The 19,466-nt window shown below is 41.7% G+C and overlaps 1 protein-coding gene across 1 annotated transcript in view; it reads right to left on the reverse strand.

Annotated features, from left to right (window-relative positions):
- Positions 1-19,466, reverse strand: part of mdga2a (MAM domain containing glycosylphosphatidylinositol anchor 2a) — a 168,836-nt gene that overhangs the window by 25,768 nt on the left and 123,602 nt on the right. Inside the window, exons 10-11 of the mRNA XM_030047533.1 lie at positions 14,285-14,557; positions 4,401-4,549 (exon numbers count right to left, since the gene is read on the reverse strand). Of these exons, the coding sequence (XP_029903393.1) occupies positions 4,401-4,549; positions 14,285-14,557 (422 nt within the window). The remainder of the gene's footprint in view (positions 1-4,400; positions 4,550-14,284; positions 14,558-19,466) is intronic.

The following is a 19,466-nucleotide window of genomic DNA, read 5'->3' on the forward strand; positions in this document are numbered from 1 at the left end:
GTCAGGGAATGGCTCGCACTAATTCTGAGCAGAACTGAGACAGATTTAGCATTGCGGGATGTGCTGAATTCTTTGATACATGCTTGTCTAAACAGGCTCAGAAACGGCAACTCATAGCGACAATGCCAAAGTGACGTTAAGCTGAAAATATGGTTACATTTATTACTAATTGTGTTATTGTAAAAAGGTATCACAATACATTTTCAAAATGATATGATTAGGAAATATATTTTCGTGCTGTCACAGGTAAAATGCAATGACTTGTGCGAAAATTGACAGGAAATGTACTGAGGGGATTGTTGCTGTAGATTGGGCAGTTTTGGTGTTGGTCTCTGCCTCAGCTCACCTCTTAGCACAGATGCAGGTGTTTTGTGTTGCTGTCATGGCTTTAGATGTCAGAGGCCCACCCGCACAGACCTTTCCAAAATGACATGTGTATGTTGTGCTTCTCTTTATGTATGTCATGCTTGTCTCTTTTCACTCTGATATGAATTCTTCAACTATCTGACACATTTTGACACATTTGCTTGCATGTCAAAACGCAAATTTGATGTGATTAAGGCAACAACACCAACAAGAAGAGTCTGTACTGGGAAAGATTAAGGGCTGATTTTTACAAATATCTGTCAACCAAGGCTGGTATGTTGTTCCATCTGTGGCCTCAAATCCGACTGTGGTGTGCATTTTCAAAATGATACACGACTACACATCATGCGGTGTGGTTTGGGTGCCTGGATAAAACACCATGATACAGTGCGAATCACCCAAAGTACACGGGCACGGATGGTGACATCCTGAGAATGCATCGTCAAGATCCATGAAAGATCTTCCAGGCATTTTATAGTTTGTTTTTTTTTTTTTCCCTCCAATCTACATCAAACAAATCCCTCAGGGCTACCCATTCCCACCAATCCTCACTCCTGATACTCATCCAAAAACACCAGGGTGCCAGAGTGCAAAAACTGCATGCATCATCTCCTTCCAAACAAGCCTCTTAAAATGTAATGTCTAAAACTTTGCATTTTAAAGTGCAATAGAGAAAAACTTGCTGCTGCGACTGACATGTTAAATGGCAGAGCAGAATCATGGCTGTAATTATTTGGTTAAACCTAATAGTGGTGGGGCAGGAAATTGTTGTAGTTACTACTACAGCTATTGCACCTATTTCTGTATCTACCACTTGTATTCACACCTTACCGCCATTATAAAATTGCCATTATGTCATGGAGAGGAGTGCGTTTCTTTTAACGGGGATGACAGAAATGATTAGATTAGCTGTGACTTACAATCATGGCCGATTATGATGTATTCTTCCTCACCAACTGTCTTTTTGACCAATCATATCACTTGTAACATTTATAAAATACTTACACTTAGTTACAGCAATAACTTAGAACATCTGCCTTCCTTAACCTCTGCTAAATATTCTTTCTTTAACAGACTTTGGCTGCTCATGTGGTATTTTTGCACCAGGGTAGGCACTCGGATGGTGCACTAAAACGGGAGGTTTATTTAGACGAGGAAGCGCAAGGTGAGATGTGCTATTTTGGTAAAAAAAAAAAAAAAATTAAGTCATTGTGATAAGAGCTCCAAGGACCACATCTAATCTGAGCACAATCTGCTACTCCTGCAGCTTTGCAGCCTATTAAGCACGTGGGTTATTACGCCAGATATTATGCCAACAACTCAGCAGCAGCGTAGATTCAACAATGTGTTGTCAGGGGCAACTTTAGAGTAAAGTGAACATTTGGCATGCTGAAAATGTGCTCCAGATCCTTGGACAAGTCAGGTGGCACTTTAACAGAGCACAGAAAGTCAACACGTTACTCATTGCATTCTGTGATTTGCACAATATATACAGGCCTATATTTACTGTGCGGGATGACGACATGACTTTTCAGAGGAGAAATTACACAGACGAAGGCAGATTAAGATTTCTTAAAGATAATAGCTCATCTTCAAACCCTCTATTCCAGGACTCCCAGTCCATTTACACATAGTGCACGTGGGCAAGGCTGTGCTCAAATGAACAAAAATAGTTTTGGATATGCCTTCACTGAGCATGTGCAGCACTTAGCATACAGCAGACAGTGCTTTGCGCTGGTTATTGCGATTGTTGAGGTAAAAATACAGTCTCCCATCACAAAATAATGAAAATTTTGTTGGTGACACCCAAGTGAGCTTTCACCATGAGCTTGTGCCACTGACCCTTAAATTACAGAGATCTATTGTAAATGACAAATGGCTCTGTAAATTATAGTCCCAAACTACATTTGAATTAAAATATCAAGTGGTGCTGACAAAAGAAGATAAAGAATAAAAAACACATCGCTATAAAGACCAACTGTGATCTACATCCCCATGACAGAAAGAGGGAGACAGAGAAAGAGGAGGGGAGAGAGAGAGAGACAGAGAGAGAGAGAGAGAGAGAGAGAGAGAGAGAGAGAAAGGCAGGTACACAGAGATTACCAAAGAGAGAAAATCTAGCGATGCCATCCATCAATGCTGACTGCCTGTCATCTGTGGAGTTTACTTGAGAAGCAGGTAAACAGGAGCTATGCTTGCTATTTCTCTCTGTGGGGTTCCCTACCGCCTCACTGACGGAGCCACTGATGGAGAGCAAAAAACAGAGGCAATTCATGGAAACCACACAACTGACTGCCCCTGTCAGGTTTTTGTGAATCTGTCCCATAAAAACAACAGAAAAAGACAATGAATCGCAGCACGGGATTTGGCAATGTGAACCAGAATGGATGTTAACAACCAGACAGTTCTAAAACTGTACAAAGATTTCCAATACATGAGAGTTTGGCTGCCTCGTAGCAAAAAATGAATGTAAAAAAATGTGTGGGGTTTGATAGGGTTGTTGATCAGTAGGCAGTTTTCAGATGACATCACACCCTAACATTTCAGTGAGCAGATGGCGATCAGGAAGACAGTTTGGGTACTGGAGAGAATATTAGATTAGATACCAAAATGCCATATGTTTGCATGATTTAAGGTTGCTCAAAATGGTCAAACCAAGAGAAAAATCAGTGGTACTATTGAGGTACGATATCAAAAAGTAGATAAATGAAAGCGATCAAACCACACTGCACCACAATGGCTTTTCTCTGCACAACCAGAGTTTGAACACGCCGGAATATGGAGCAACGATTATGTGAAAGGTATGCGTTCAACATTTCCATTCCCTAACCTCTGAGAATGGTTAACATGTAAAAATAACAATGAACTGTGTGTACACTGTGTCAGACGAATCAAAAACAGTCGGTAACGTGTCACAGAACTGGAGCTTGACAACAAATCAAATTCATTCAACGTCTCCAGCACCTCGGTTCTTTAATAATGTACCCAGGCAGCCACACAGGAAAAAGTTGTAGCTCTCTTTACTTTTCTAGGTTTTCATCTAGTGTTGTGTGCAAAACAAGGTTTCCAGGATGAGGTAGTTTAATCTGTCAACATATTTGGTGGGTGGCAATTTTTCCATTTCCCGTGAGGAACTTGCTCCTATTCATTATGGAGTATGGATCGATGCAATTCGATCGATGGATCATATTTTCAATTTTCTGTGCAAACTCTTACATTAGCTTGCAGACATAATCTGCAAACTGCTGTTGGTTCATCTCCGTCTCGTATCTCTGCTACCAAAGGGAACCAGATTTTTGGGACCAAATCTGGGGACATATAATTAACGCTGTGGACATATTCCAGAATCTGACAGATTGTTAATAACCTCTTGGAGAAATAAAGTAATACATTGGTTATATTCTGTCCGTGTCCATGATTGCACTGAAATTACTGATGTACTGGCACTAAAATACTACAACACTAACCCCGTCCAGAGAGCCAGATGAGTCGAACCTTTTCCACTCAGTCTGAACTGGAGATGCAAGGGAGCTTCCATCAGCCCTCTGGGCCAAATTTGCTAATGCAGATAATTTTCAGCCAACTTTGGGGTGAAATTCCAGTTAACCTTTTTAACTCATCTGCATATTAAGGATCTGTCTTCCACTTGTGAAACTTTTGAAATTTGGCTGTGGCTCTAGCTCGAAAGCTACAGCCACAGAGAAGACATTAAAACGGGGACAAAATGGGGACATCTGGTCACTGGACTGTGAACTCCTGACCACTACCTGGCCCTACGTCACAGGCAGTGACTATTGTGCATTGTGGTAGCTGAACACCATCCTGAGATGATTCTGTTGGATCTCAGTTCTACTCATCTGCTGTGAGCAAGTGTGACCTCTGTTTGTTTCAACTGCTGGCCACAGTTCCTCAAGGAGGGTGGGAGGAGTGGCTGGGTTGTCCCACAGATTGGAGAAGGGGCACAATTAGCGAATTGACAGGTAGGTGCTAATTGACAGGTAGACAGAGAGACAGATAACTTGAAGTCGTCCTACCTGTCTGATGCCTAGTCTGTAGGCGACAATGTTGTCCACCGCATTGGGGTTCATCTGCGTCCACTGGAGCTTGAAGCCGTAGACTCGGGGCCTGTTCTGCCACAGGGGGCTGTAGGTATCATAGTAGAACTCTGGAGGGTAGGCCTTGCCTGAGGAGAAAACACATTAATACTAATACTCAACTTGATTAATTAGTAATACTTGCTCAGCCTCTGATCCGCTGCAGCTAGAAGCTCACTTAAGCTGAAAAGGGCAGAGCATAAAAATCTTTGTAGAGTGCTTCTGTGGGGTGCTTTATTTTGCATGTATGCATGTGCTTGCAATGGATTGTGAATTCTTAAATGCGTTAAATCTGTAAACGTGTCAATAGTCAACATACTGTAGTGAGAGTTCTTTCAAGCCAACAAGAGCTCTGTATTAGCATGACAAAGATACAGTAGCTTTAATCTTCAGTATGTTCTATTTGCTGTATTTTTATCTGTATCCTATTCTTTGCTACTGCTGTGACCCAATTTCCCCTTGGGGATCATTAAAGTTTCATCTTATCTTATATTATCTAACATACTTGCATGGCTTAGAGTCACAGCTTGTACCAGGCTGCGCTATGTTGCTTAAATGAAAGCGCAGCCTAAAACTGTCCAGCCCACAAATTGGCGATTCCCATCAGAGTGTTTCATGCCTCTGTGCTCAAACTGCCTCCTCAGTGGAAACTAGTGTATAGACATTTCATACAGCTGGATCCACGCTGGCACAGTCATTCTTAGAAACCATTTATTCCAGAGACACAGCTTTGCTTTGTTTGAATCTGTATGGATCTTATTTCCCCCATGGAACCAGAGGATATGTGTGCCCAAATAAATCTTACAAAGACATCAGTATGCAGGCTGATTTCTGACATCACAAGCGGGAATTTGGGTTTAATCACAAAAAAAGAAGAAGGAGCAAGCTTGAAGGACGACCTTCCAGGCAAAGAATGGTAATTCACCTGAATGAGGAGTTGTTGTTTGTCCTGTCCTATTTGCTCTTGATAAATGAAGCATGACAAAACCCCAGGAGGATCATTTTGAGTAGCCATGAAAAACACAGCACATGTGCTATTGTTAACTCAAACAAAGCAGCACTATGATTTGACACAATCAAGTGGAGGTGTATGAAGTTGCTAATGTCTGCTAAGCACCTGCATAAACCCATCAGACTAGTTTATGTAACTGATGACTGGAGTGGCACTGTTTTCTACTAAACATGATTAACACTGCCCTGGGTTGCTCCCTTTCACAAGATCCTTACACAACTTGGCTCCCTGTGATTTCCCAAGTCTGGAAACAATTCATTCATGAGAAAACCTATTCAAGGAACCTTGCCTCTCTGAAGCACAGGTCTCCATGGACGACTGACAGTCTGCAGGTTTTCAATCCAAGCAAAGTCCTCAACCAGGTGATTTTACTGATTAGTGCAACTTTGATCATAGAGGACAGACATGCTTGATAAAACCAAAGACAGAAGACCAAACTGTGAGAACCCAGCAACATCTACCTGAAGTCACAGTCCGATCTGCCCGGTTCCCGTTTTCTTGCTGCAGCAGATCCATCATCTAAAGCTAAAATTACCTCTACTGTGTAATGTCAACTTCCTAAAAGCTGACAGTTGACAGTTTATTTTCTCTCAATCTTTCATGAGATTTGAAAGTCCATATTAAAAAGGAAGTTGAAACGTTTTTCCAACAAATTCCTCATAATGCATACCAATACCATGATTTTTACTCAGTAGATGGACAAGACCTTCATCAAATCTGTTTGTGTTGTGCTTAGAAGTTGCTAACAGAAATATGTTCACCAATGCTGCAAGTTTCTCATATTGTTGCGCACATGCCATAAGTACAAACAACAAAACTCAGTGTGCTGACCCCTCTAACCTGCCATATTAGTCTGCTTTGTCTGCTCTGGTCTGCTCTGCAGGTTTTGGTTTCGCTTCAAACGGGTAATGTCTCGTTCGGTCTCTTAAGCCCCTGCATAGAGTATGCTGCTATTGAACTGTCAGTGCTATGGACCTCTACATACAAATAAAAAAGGTTATTGGTCTTCACAGTGAAATGAAATTGGAAAATAAAATTGTATCCGTTTCCCACCATGTGCCACTTAGTCACAAATGCCACCTCTAAAACAACTGATGAATGAAACAAACAGTCCAATTTTTTGAAACATGGGTAAAAATAAGTTAATGATTTCCTCTCTACAGCCCAAGTAATGAATCATGTCCGCACATGCATACATGCACATTTGCGCACACACACACACAAACACGCACACGCACACGCACACACACACACACACACACACACAGAGAGAGAGAGAGAGAGAGAGTGTTGATTAGTCTGAGGAGCTCTGTTTCCCTATATGTATTCTACCATGGTTGCCATGGTAAGATCATCACCCACCATGCTAAAAATCTTCGCAAGATGATTGTATTTTCAATCTAAATGTTCTCTCTAAAAGCAGACGAAATGCAGCCAAAGTGCAGTAAAGCTTGCACCCCACTTTCACACACCACAGGCAGTACATTTCTCCATGACCTCCTTCAATTCACCTCTGCTCTCCAGTGGGACCAAACACAGAAGCAACAATGTGAGAGACTTCAGCCCACGTTAGCTAGCTATCTAAACTCAGAAACTAAGTCAAGGTAACAAATAACATTAAATTTAACGAGGGCAAATCACTTGGTTAGACTCTAGCCAAGTGATTTGCCCTCGTTAAATTTAATGTTATGTAAATTTAATGTTAATGTTGCTCTAGCCGCTAGAGCAATGGAAAAACAAATCTGCACTTCCAGTCAGTAAATCTGTTGTGCCTCTACTTTAGCCATTGATTATATTTTGGTTATATTTATTTTTCACATAGCAGTGTCGACTTAATTGTAAATGTATTCTTAGCCTGAACCAAATGTCCTAGCTGTCATTTTCAGGCTAATTAACACTGGTCTGATGTGAAATTTACCACCACAGCTAGAAATAAACATAAGGAAGGCACCACTGAGATGTAAAGTAAATGAGAGAAAAGATCATCTTATGACAGGAGAGTGATGTTCAGCTATTTATTTAGTTGCGATATACCCACATAAAACTGTAAGCATCATAAACATATGCACTTCAGGCATCCTCGTTCACATTTAAACAAATCAAAAGCGGTGAAGTGCTTTCGGAGAAAAAAGACTGGGCTGTTCTGTTCTACTTCTCACCATTTGATCAATTCTCATAATTGTTGTAATAAGTCAAATATCAACACCGAGGGCATTTTGTTCTGCATTTTACACAATAAATCTGGTTAATGATGCTTTGCAATTGTTTGGACAGCAGATTGCAGATCATGGGGCCTTTACAGGGATAGAGCTGTTTAAAATACAATATTCTAATCTAGGGGGAAAGAAAACTCATTCATCAACCAGATAAAATCATTCAGGGGAAAAAAGTGGAAGTGAGAGAAATATAATGGGTTCATAATGACAGAATGTTTTCTCTTTTTTTCATCTTTTTTCATAAGATGTGATTCAATGTGCCCTCTCTGGTAATGGATCTTAGTTGTGCTATTAGTCATGTGTTTTGCAAACATCCCCGGTTTGAGTTTGGGTAGGAAATGTTTCCCCAAAGGTCAAGTCTGCAAAGATATCAGCCGTCTATAGCAAGTCTAAACATTTAGTGATGACTGCCGGAGCCGTGGTCCAAACTTCATCCAAGCTCCCTTCTTCTGCTGATGTAATGAAATGAATACATATGCTCCAGAAAGATTGCGAAGGTTCTTGCTGTCTGCATCGATGCATCTCAACCAGCGCCGTTTCACTGCATGCAGTCAAAAGTGTTTACAGATTCTTGAATTTTGCATAAGCTAGCCTGCTTGTTAAGCTGTTTTCAATGCATTATATACATAAAGGTAATGCAGAAATGAAGGGGCTGTAATTGACGGTGCAACAACAGAGGAATGGTTAATGAAATTGATTCCTATCCTATCGTTATTGTGTGTTTTTAGCAATTGGCTTTGAAGAGTCTCACGCAGATACCGCTGTAGGGCCACACGACTGAAAGGACTCCTCTGAATATCAACATGCTATGAAGTCATATCTGCTCTCAAGCTTCATTAACCCGGCAGAAAAACGAGCCTTGCCTTTAGCGACGGAGGAGAAAATACTATGACAAAGCATTCATACAAAGCCGCAGTATTCTGTTAGTTAGTTTAATTCAAATTATTACATAACTTTTACATGTCTTTAATATTTTATGAACTACAACATCTTTTAAAAGGAAACCGTTCACACTGCATTCACAGAGAACGGCAGAACGGCTGTCACAAAATCGCTGCTGTTGTATCTGATTGGAACATACAGCGGTGTAAAATGGCCCTCCCTTCTAATAATACCTTATGTGTGGTGAAGCACATTATCTAACCCACTTCCATCGCTTGAAACAGATAACCTTGGGTGGGAGACATCAAACATAAAGTACAGAAGGCTTAATCATTTTTTTTTTTTTTTTTTAAATCCTGTTTATAACAGCAGAACCAATGCAATGATTCATAACAGCTCAGTGAGATGCTTCCGGCAAAAGTTGACCTTGTTTGCAGACTTCCTTTTTTGATTTTTAAGGGTTTATGGTTTTAAGGGTTCAGGGTTTGATAACATGATTTCATCTTCAGAACAAAAAAAAAACAAAAACATTTTGCCCCGCCATATGCTTGGCATCACTATATGGTGCTGAGCTGATGTGTGACGTAGGCCACTGTGGCATAAACAGCGTCTCCATACGGATGCACACCTGGCAAGGGTGACTCCAGCAGCCCTGCATGAGCTGCAAACTTATATGAAAAAGGCATTAGAGAAATTAGAAGTGATAATGGCAGTGGTAATTGCCTGGCCATGTTCTCTTGGGATGGAGATTGAAATCTCGCTCGAGGTTTTATTTCATTATTAGGAAAACAGAATTGAACTTATAATCAAATCAAGTCAAGCTCCCGCTCTTACTCCTCACCTAATTCCTCCTTCACTTCCACTTAAACTAAAAACAAACACATTCGGAATGAGTTCACTGATAATATTGGCTTTCTCTGAGTTTTGTTTGGCCTAACTTACTGTGACTTTCATTTGGTTACTCTTGATCATTGTAAATTAGAAATCTGTGACTGATCTGGTGGTATAGTGTTGATGTGATGGTGTAAGAAAGAGAGCAGAACAGAGTAGAGAAGAAATGGGACAGAAGAGAGAAGGACAGAACAAAACAGAAAAAAAAAAATAACAGAATAAATTGCGTCTGTCCTTCAAGCCTGACAGACTTTTAGCCAGATCACTGATAACATTATTCATATGCTGCCTTTTTCCTCTGACCATGTAATGTCAGTCATTACTACCAATCTATCAATGTCAGACTGTCTCTTTGAGCTGGGCAAAGTATTCGCCATCATCTTTCATTTACTGCAGGAGCGGTGTTAGACACAGGTGAAGGCACGTGCTTTAATGTGATGCATTAAAGATCATGTCTTAGCTCCTTAACGTCACAGTATGGAGCACAAAATGGGCCACCGACTCTTTGTCTCAGTCTCCACATTAGAATAACACATTTTCACGAAGCCTGAGTGCTCAGGCCAATTTTCCAAATTTCTTATTTGGGCCCCAGGCTGATAATATTTAAGTTTGAACATTACATTATTTTTTTTTTTTTTCAAACAAAAAGAAGAGTAGAAATTAAACTTGTGGTGATTTGATTGCATAAATGTGTGTGTGTGTGTGTGTGTGTGTGTGTGTGTGTGTGTGTGGGGGGGGGGGGGGGGGGGGGGGGGGTTTCACCTCAAAACAAACAAACAAACAAACAAACAAACAAATCAAGATCAAGCTGGCAAAAAAACAAGACAAAAGCCAATCAAATAACAACAAATAAAATGACTCAGAAAACTCAAACATGGGAATGAATTGCCTGACTAAATCAAAAGCACAAAGAGATAGACATGAATAAATTAATTAAAATAAACTGAATGCAGAAAATGTAATCAAATGAAAAGCGAGAGTGAGATGGTAGAAGATGTAGATGTGTAACTTATCTACTAAAACAAATAAATACAATTCTCGTTTAAAAGCATACTGCAGGCATACCCACGCAGCCAATCTGTGAATCAATTACCCACAATATACTTGGGATTTCTACATTATTAAGAACAGTAGCTCCAGTAGCAAAGGCAAACTGGATGACAATACAAGCACAGAGCTGCGTAGCATCTGAATTCTTTTTTTGAACTATCACTCACAAAATCCAAACAATAAACATCTGAAAAGTGTCTCTGAGAATTTCTTTGTCTTTCTCTTCAGACTGAAAAAAACGACTGCCAGAAAGGGGATTTACACTCAAGAAAGAAACGGGGGGAAAACAACGTTAGCCTCTTCATTGTGTGAAGTTTGATGTGTGCCACAATGTTCTTTCTAAATGCCAGCAAAGCATGCTTTTTTTTTTTTTGTTTTGTTGTTTTGAAATGGTGAATGTAGTGGAAGAAGGTGTGCACATTTGTGTGTGTGTGTGTGTGTGTGTGTGTGTGTGTGCATGTGAGGGGGGGCTGCTCTATCAATTTAGCTAAAGAGGAGGAAGACTACAGGCACTAATTGACCTGTTCTTATCTTGAACATGATGGACATTCTTTAAAGGAACAATTCACCATGATTAAAAAAAAAAAAAAAAAAAATCTCACTTCCTCTTAGTGCAGACTAACCAGATAGTCTTTGTGTGATTTGGTGAGGTTTCCGTCCCTGCTTCACAAATCGGGTAGGATGGGTATTCTTTTGTGGATCTCAAACCATCAAACATCAGCAACAGCTCTCTCCCAAAAAAACAAAAACAAAAACAAAAAAACAATGATATGTGGCATAATCCTCAGTCCTCAGAGGTGAAGGCTTTCACTGGAAACTATCTGCTGCTGAAGACCACCGTCAAACTGTATCTAGCTAGGCTGGAAACTTCACCAAATCACAAAGAAACTCAATGGATGGATAGACTGCACTATGTGTAAGTGGGAAAGTGTTTTTTGTTTTCTCTTTTGTTTGTTTTTTGGGGACAGCTACGTGGAAATTATATTAAAAATTATATATTTTGATTATACATCTGTTCTGTGTACACTCAGTGGCCACAATCCAGTCCAACTGTCGTGCCATAAAGTTTCCTTTCCTGCTGCCTATAATGCTCAGGTTTTCTTGTTGTCACAGTAATAGAGGTGTTCATTCACTTCTATGTTTGGCATTGAGCTCATAGTTAGCGCTGCTGTTATACTGGACTGCATTTTACTGAGAGCTGTTTCCACTACTCTGTCCCCCTCATGTACGCAAATGGGGAGGACAATAAATTAGAAACACCTCTCAGTATAATGTAGTCCAGTTCCAGACCTCCACAAACTACAACCAATACAATTTCATTATACATATAGTGTATGCAAAGGTTAAAAGGTGAAATTTTATAGATGTTATATATATATGCCTATCTATCTATCTGCACTAAGAACACATATGTTGCCAAATGGGACGGCACACGCACACCACCCCTCAGATAAATCACCTATTGTGCCACATCAGACCTGAATTCAGCCCAAGAAGATCTGAAGACAGAGACGCATGTTCTTTTTCCTCCAATTGTTGTGGTACAGTATGAACCCAGGCTGAGGAAAGGGCTGAGACTGAAGGGCCACAACAGGATCGCAGTGCCAGAGCTCTGCGGTGCACATTACATCCCTCTGAGGAGTCTATTCCCTGGCATTATTTAATGGCCAACTTGGCCACTACAGCCAACACACTCGCTCCCCAGATGTCCCCATGGCCTGGCACATGAGCGTTCATGCACATGCACACAAGCACACACACTTTTTGAAGCATCAGTGCTTATATAGCCCCAAGCATGGCCTGACGCCCAAAGTTGGGGTGCTAGTGTGTGTCTGTTGGCATGTGGTCTTGTGTGTGCCCTGTGACTTGACGACTGGATCCCTGAGTTTAGTCCTGCTGTGGTTTTTCCGCCAAAAAAAATCCTGACTGATATGATTTTAGTATACAGCATCCAAGCCAGAGGAAAAAAAAAAAAAAACAGAGAGGAACAGAGAACGTCCACCTCGCTTCATTCTCTGAAGTGAGTTAACTTAACGAGCATCTAACTGCGTGAGCCAAAACAAACGTTTCATGAGCCTCATCATGGAGTGGACTCAGAAGCGATGCAGACCAGCTGATATCTGCCATGTGTATCCACTGTCTCGCCAGCAGATTATGTTGCTTAGTTCAAATGGGTCAACTCCCTTGCACATCGCTGCTGCCAGCACAGAATTATGCTGATCTCATATTGCAGCTATCAAGTTTCAAGACAAAAATTGAGCATATTTTAGCGTAAGAGTTTAAGTTAAGGGAATGGGACACACCAGATTTCATGGATGATGGGAGGAACCAAAGTGGATTTTCTGCACCATGCTCCTGCACTCAGGGGGTTACTAAAAGAGCCTCCATACCTTTGGCAGCCACCGAGTCCAGATGGTGGGAATCTGGAGCACTGGGCGGGAGGAATGGAGTGATGCAGGGAGAGAGGGAAAGGAGGGATGAAGGATGAAAGGGAAAAAAAAGAATGGAAGTGGGAACGGAGGTGGAGGGAGGGAGTGTGAGCAATAGCAAGCAAAACCCAGCCCTGTTGAGAAAAACAAATGGCCGGAGGGGGCTATCTGCCTCTGTCTCTGCTCTACCTGTTTCACCAGGGAGGACTGATTTATGACACACACACACGGGGGTGTCCATCTCTCTCCAGGCATACTGGAGAGAGGGAGGGAAAAGAGAGACATAGGAAATGAGAGAGAAGAAGAGTGAGAAATAAAAAACACAGGGAAAGGGATAGAGGAGGACACAAAGAAGGGAGACAAACAAAGATTTAGAAGACAGGGGCAGACAGAGAGAAATAGACAGTATCAGAGAAGAGAGCACCTTAAGTGGCAGAGGATCAAAGTGACAAATACTCCTCCCTTGACCCTGCAGCTCCTCTCTCTAATGGGAGGTCTGGGAGATTGAAACCTTGGCCAGGTTTCCTGCGGTCACTCAATGCAGCCAAACTAATTTGGTCCTGTCATAAAAAAACAACTGAGAGATGGACACTTTCTGCCACTGGTGGAAAAAAAAAAAAAAAAACAACAAAAAAATGGCAGTCTATAGAAAAAAATTGCAGGAGGGGAAGGAGTGTGTATTATCCAAGAGAGCTGGTTTGCCGCATCAAGTGTCAGTTTAAATTTTCGCCTGCTATATGCTCTGTGAAGACAAGACAAGGCAGACAAGATCTTATAGATGTCTCCTATTCAAATTGACTGCCTATTTTGTCTTTCTCGCTTTTCTCAATCAACTGTCCGTCACACACACAGGCGAGCACAGCCCAAATACGCTATCTGACAAGCACTATTACATTTTTGAAGAACCAATTCCAGCTGTCCAAAAGAAAAAAAAAAAAAATCCACTGTGAACACTCTAATTACAGCAGTGTATATATGTACTCCTTGTAGACGTGTAGAAAGAGTGAATGCAACACGACTGCCATCAAGTGCAACATCAAGGTGGATGAAACACAGTGGCAGGGATTTCATTTCGCTGCATTACTGAATGTACGAGCTGCAGATGAAAAATGATACAATGATACATCCCTTGTTTGTCACTGTGTACAATTACAACAAATTACAGTGCGCTGAATGTTCAAATAAAATAGTGAGCATATTTTTTTTACTTGTTTTTCAGAAAAGAACAAGACTTTAAGACTGAATATGAGACCAAATAACTTCAGATGGAGATCGTCTTTGCATCCGTGACACTGAACAGGAATGTGCAAGCATGGAAAATAGACGAATGGAGGAAACTCTTACCTGTGACCTGGAAAGTGCATTTGCCTGCTCCGGCCTCATTGATGACATTACAGGTGTATTCCCCCCAGCCGTCTCGGTTCAGGCTGCGGATGGTGTACTCCGTTTCGTCTCTCTGGTCAGCGAAAGCCCCGGCGTGGAGCAGCCGGTTTGATAGCAGCCACTCGAAGCGCAACACGCGGGAAGGGTGGGCCCGTAGCACCCTGCAGGTCATCACCACGGGCCTGCCCAGGCCCTGACGCATCTCCATGTACACCGGCTCTACCGTCGGTGGGTCTGAATGGGAAACAAAAAGACTCAGACAAGCTCAGATGACATTTGGGAGTGAGGCAAAAGAGATTGTCAAGGATGTCAGCCGAGACAAAATAGAACGCATAATAAGACGGCATAAAAAGAGAGAGGTAGAGGGAGAGACAAAGAAGAAAGAACAAGTCAAAGTAGTTGAGTTATTCGGGTAGGAGAAGGGCCCTCTCGGTTGTCTATGACCTAGAGAGATACTCACACAAAAATATCTTGGAGGCAGAAAAGAGAGTCAGAATGCTTAGTCTCAGAGAACCATGAGGTGACAGATTGAGAGTTATAGTTATGAGAGGAATAAATTAATAAAATTTAAAAACTTAAACAAGGACACTGCATGAAAAAGAGGGAAAAGGCTCAAGGCAGAATAGGACAATTCAAAGCTCACTGAGGAAGGTCAAGCCTGGACAGATAACAGGGGCACTTATATAGTCAAAGTGGTTGTATATGAATTCTTACAATGACAACCAGCAAGTACTTCAGCATGGAGAGACAACAAAAGGCTGGCACACGTGTCCAGGAACACAGTCTAATAGCATGGGCAGGGAGGTGGGTGGGAGTGGTGGGGGGAGTGGTAATACTGTGTGTCAACTATAAATAATCTGGAGAGTCAATAAACCTCAGCGATGAATGAAAAATGATGAGTGAAAACAATCGTGTTGAAGCAATAGGCGCAGAAACCAGAACAATGTCCTGAAAAGAATCAGTCAAGCTTCACGGAAAATTGGTAACAGGATGATGAAGTGCACCTCAAGGTTTCAAAATGGAAAATTAATAACTTATTTGAGTATCCGACAGGCTTCGCTTCTTCCCATACAAGACAACCCCCCTGGTGAATTATTTAGCCAGTCATCTCAGAGAGAAGTCAAGGGCTGAATGTGACCATGGAGCCACTCAGGCCCCGCCGCCGCTTTCTGAAATCAGGCATTGTACGATGTGTGCGATTCTAAATTTAGCCTGCACTTCATATGTATGAGGATAACATGGTAATTTCTGAGGCACAAGAGGTGCGCGCGCGGCGTCAAGATGTGGTCAGGGTGTGTTGTAAGCACAAAACGTGTGGCTTAAGTGCCTGTGCATGCCAGCATTCACATGGTTATGAATAATTTCCTATCTTAAACATCTTTGGCATACTCATATGTGGTTGACAAAAATCACAGTGGAGTTTGAAAAATGACAGTGAATGCTCAGGAGAAGAGGGAGAACAGGAAGAATGACACACAGCCTCTTAATTGCCTGAAATTAGCATACACTTGACAGAGTAAAGGAGAAGCTGTAGCTGTAACCAGGACTGGGGATGTTACTTGAAAATGTAATCTGTTACAGATCACTGATTACCTGATTGAAATAGTAATCTGTAACATAATCCTACATTACTTACACTCAGTACGGAAATCTAATTATCCTGCCTCCAAACTTGATGGGATATGCAGTTAAATTAACAATTTACTACAATTTGCAGCATATAATTAGATAACACTCTAATATCATCATCTACAACCATAATTAGTGTTTTTTTTTTTTTTTTTCAAAACGTGTAGGATGATAGTATACATAATCTCACAAGCTAAATGTTTCTGAGGAATCAAATAAATAGTCACTTATTTTTCCAGAGCATTTCTAATGTACAAATTGTGTAGCGGAGGAGCGTTTCTTGGATTTCCTTAATGTACCAAGGAGTTGCTCTTTTGAACTGTAGCGAAACAAAAAAAGGATTCTAAGACACTCTTCTCCATAGAAAATAAAACAAAAATATGCATATGAAAGAATGAAAGAATATACATACATACATATATGCATAGTACATGCATACATACATAAATAAAAAAATAAAAATAAATGAATGAATAAATGAATAAATAAATAAATAAATAAATAAAATAATTCTCAAACCAGCAAAACTTCCCAAAACTAGTTTAACTCTGGACGAAATTGTCTTCTCATGGTGCTACAGACAAAAAGAACAATGACCAGTGACACAGGTGTATATAGTCATACACTATATGGACAAAAGTACCGGGCCACACGTCTTAATCATTAAGTTCAGGTGTTTCATTCAGTCCCATCGCCACAGGTGTATAAAATGCAGCAGCTAGCCGTGCAGTCTGCCTTTATGAACATTTGTGAAACAATGGCTCGTCCTAAAGAGCTCACTGAATTTCAGCGTGCTGATGTAATAGTAATGTAATAAGATTCCACCGCTTCAACAAGTCAGCTCATGAAGTTTCTTCCCTCCTAGATATTCCACCATCAGCTGGAAGTGGGATTATTGCAAAGTTCCAGCGTTTAGGAACCACAGCAACTCAGAGACCACATAAAGTTACAGAGCGGGGTCGCTGACTGCTGAGGCTCAGAGTGCGTAAAAGTGGCCAACGCTCTGCTGACTCATTAACTGCAGAGCTCCAAACCTCCTCTGGCATCAACATCAGTACAGAAACTGAGTGCCGGGAGCTTCATGGCATGGGTTTCCATGGCCGAGCAGCCGCATGCAAGCCTTACATCATCAAGCACAACGCCAAGCATCAGATGGAGCGGTGTAAAGCACGCAGCCACTGGACTCTGGAGCGGTGGAAATGTGTTCTGTGGAGCGACCAATCACGCTTCTCTATCTGGCAGTCTGATGTACGAGTCTGGGTTTGGTGAATGCCAGGAGAAGGTTCCCTGCCTGACTCCATTGTGCAGACTGTAAAGTTTGGTGGAGGAGGGATAACGCTATGGGCTTGTTTTTCTGGGCTCGGCCTCAGCCTCTTAGTTCCACTGAAGGGAAATCTTAATGCTTCAGCTCACCAAGGCATTTTGGACAATTCTCCGCTCTCAACTTTGTGGGAACAGTTTGGGGACTGGCCTGCACAGAGCCCTGACCTCAACCCCATCCAAACACCTTTGGGATGAACTAGAATGGAGATTGTGAGCCAGGCCCTCTAGTCCAACATCAGTGTCTGACCTCACAAATGCTGCTTCTGTGAACGGGCAAAAATTCCCACAGACACAAAATCTTAGAGAGCCAAAAGTCACACAACACACAAAAACCTGCATTTTATTTAACAACTTCTATGTTAATGAATCATCATAATAATAATCATCATAATTATCACTGGCTCAGATAACGAGTGGCTAAGAAAAAATAATAAAAATCAAAAACTTATACTGGATGATAAAGATGAGAAAGTAAACACAAATGTTCTCAAGGGTCTGCACTGAAGTTAAAAAAAGCCTCACATCTTCACCTTGAGGAGTGAGTCTGAAACTGTTCACAGGGTGGAGAGGAAAGTGCCTTTCATCTCCACTAAATGAAACAGCAGTCGGTTCCTCCCTCAAATGAGCCTTGCCTGGGATTTCACCCAAGCCCAGTGGCTCGTCTTTGTCTCCAAACCAAGGATCTGAATCTCTACTTATCACATAAAAATTGTAGGGTTGAGTATGGCGGCGACTCAGAGCCCCAATCTACAGCCTCCCTGAGTGGCATTAGACCAAATTGCAGTAAGTGCATTTCCATTCACACAGAAAGACAAATGAAAAAAGAGCCTGGGTCTGCAGCAAAACGAGGAAAAAATCTTATGTAACCAAAACATCTTTTAAACAAGGGCACATGCCTCATCCCAATGCAACAGCTGCCCAGTGTATATGATGATGGTGTAAAAAAAAAAAAAAAAAAAAGGTCCTGAGTGATATTCCCTGAGCACTGCTCTGTGTGGTTAGCGTAGCACGGAGGGCGGTTAGGGCGTTGGGTTACTGTAAGTCACAGGTTGAGGGAAAACCCTGAAAACTGGCTGAGATGTAATCCATCATCAGTCACCAGTGGATACCTTGGCAGTAATGTGGAGAAAAACAACATTTACGAGCACAGAGGCCTTTTCCCTGCCGTCTGGGTAGACTGCCATCTTGAGGGACAAAGGCGGGGACATACGGGGAGTGTGTATCCGTGTGTTTGCATCTGTGTACATGCATCCACCTGCATTTCTGCTATACTGCTTGACTGGTTTACAATAACCCTTGAGGTCAGATAAAATGGGTTTCATTTTTCTTTCACGTGCCTTGGATGAGTGCATCAAGGGAAGGACGAGCAACTCCGTAAGCCCAGTGGGCGGTTCATTGGTGTGTGTGCGTCTCCGTTCTTTCTGCATATGAAACGATCTGAACTCCTTGCATTAGGTCAGCCTTTCATTCTCATTCCACACTCGCATCTTTCTTGCTCTTTCTCTTTCTTTCTCCCTCTCTCTTCTTCCAATAAGCATTTTTTCCTGCTTGGCTCAGAAGACGGGTATGACATTGGGCCCCCACACCTCCTCGGTGACACGCAGATTTACATATTGCCTGTTTCTCGCCGTTTCGCACCAGCGCTCCGCTCGGCGCCTGCATGTCATATGTTCTCCGCGCTGACTGCGACACGCCAGCTTTGAGCGGCCGTGCGGTACGTGAGGATGAAAATGTGGGCCTTATTTTCAAATGGAAGCAAAAGCATTCGTGAGGGAGAATAACCTTTGTGGCGTAACATGCTTCAATATTGAGTCTTGATGGAAGAAATAACATTCATTAGGTAGTCAAACAGATATATACGGAATATGAAATGATAACCCTGATTCAACTGATTTATAATGAGTCTCTGTGCTGAATAATGTAAGGAGGTGCCACTCCGCATCACGGCGCCCTCCTTCCCTCACACTATAACCGCTGCAATCAAACAGTGAACTTCAGCACAGGCGGCATTACCATATTGTTATTAAACTTTATGGGATAATTTATGAATTTATATATACGATTAATGATAATCAATGTACATCCTTCAGTTCGAGGAGCGGCCTGGTGATCGGCTAATAGATTTAGCTCAGTCAGTGACCGGTGTATGAATAATTTTACCCAGGCCTTGTGCTGGCTACTGTTTACACCC

The sequence above is a fragment of the Myripristis murdjan genome, chromosome 24 (genome assembly GCF_902150065.1).
Source record: "Myripristis murdjan chromosome 24, fMyrMur1.1, whole genome shotgun sequence".
Lineage (NCBI taxonomy): Eukaryota > Metazoa > Chordata > Actinopteri > Holocentriformes > Holocentridae > Myripristis > Myripristis murdjan.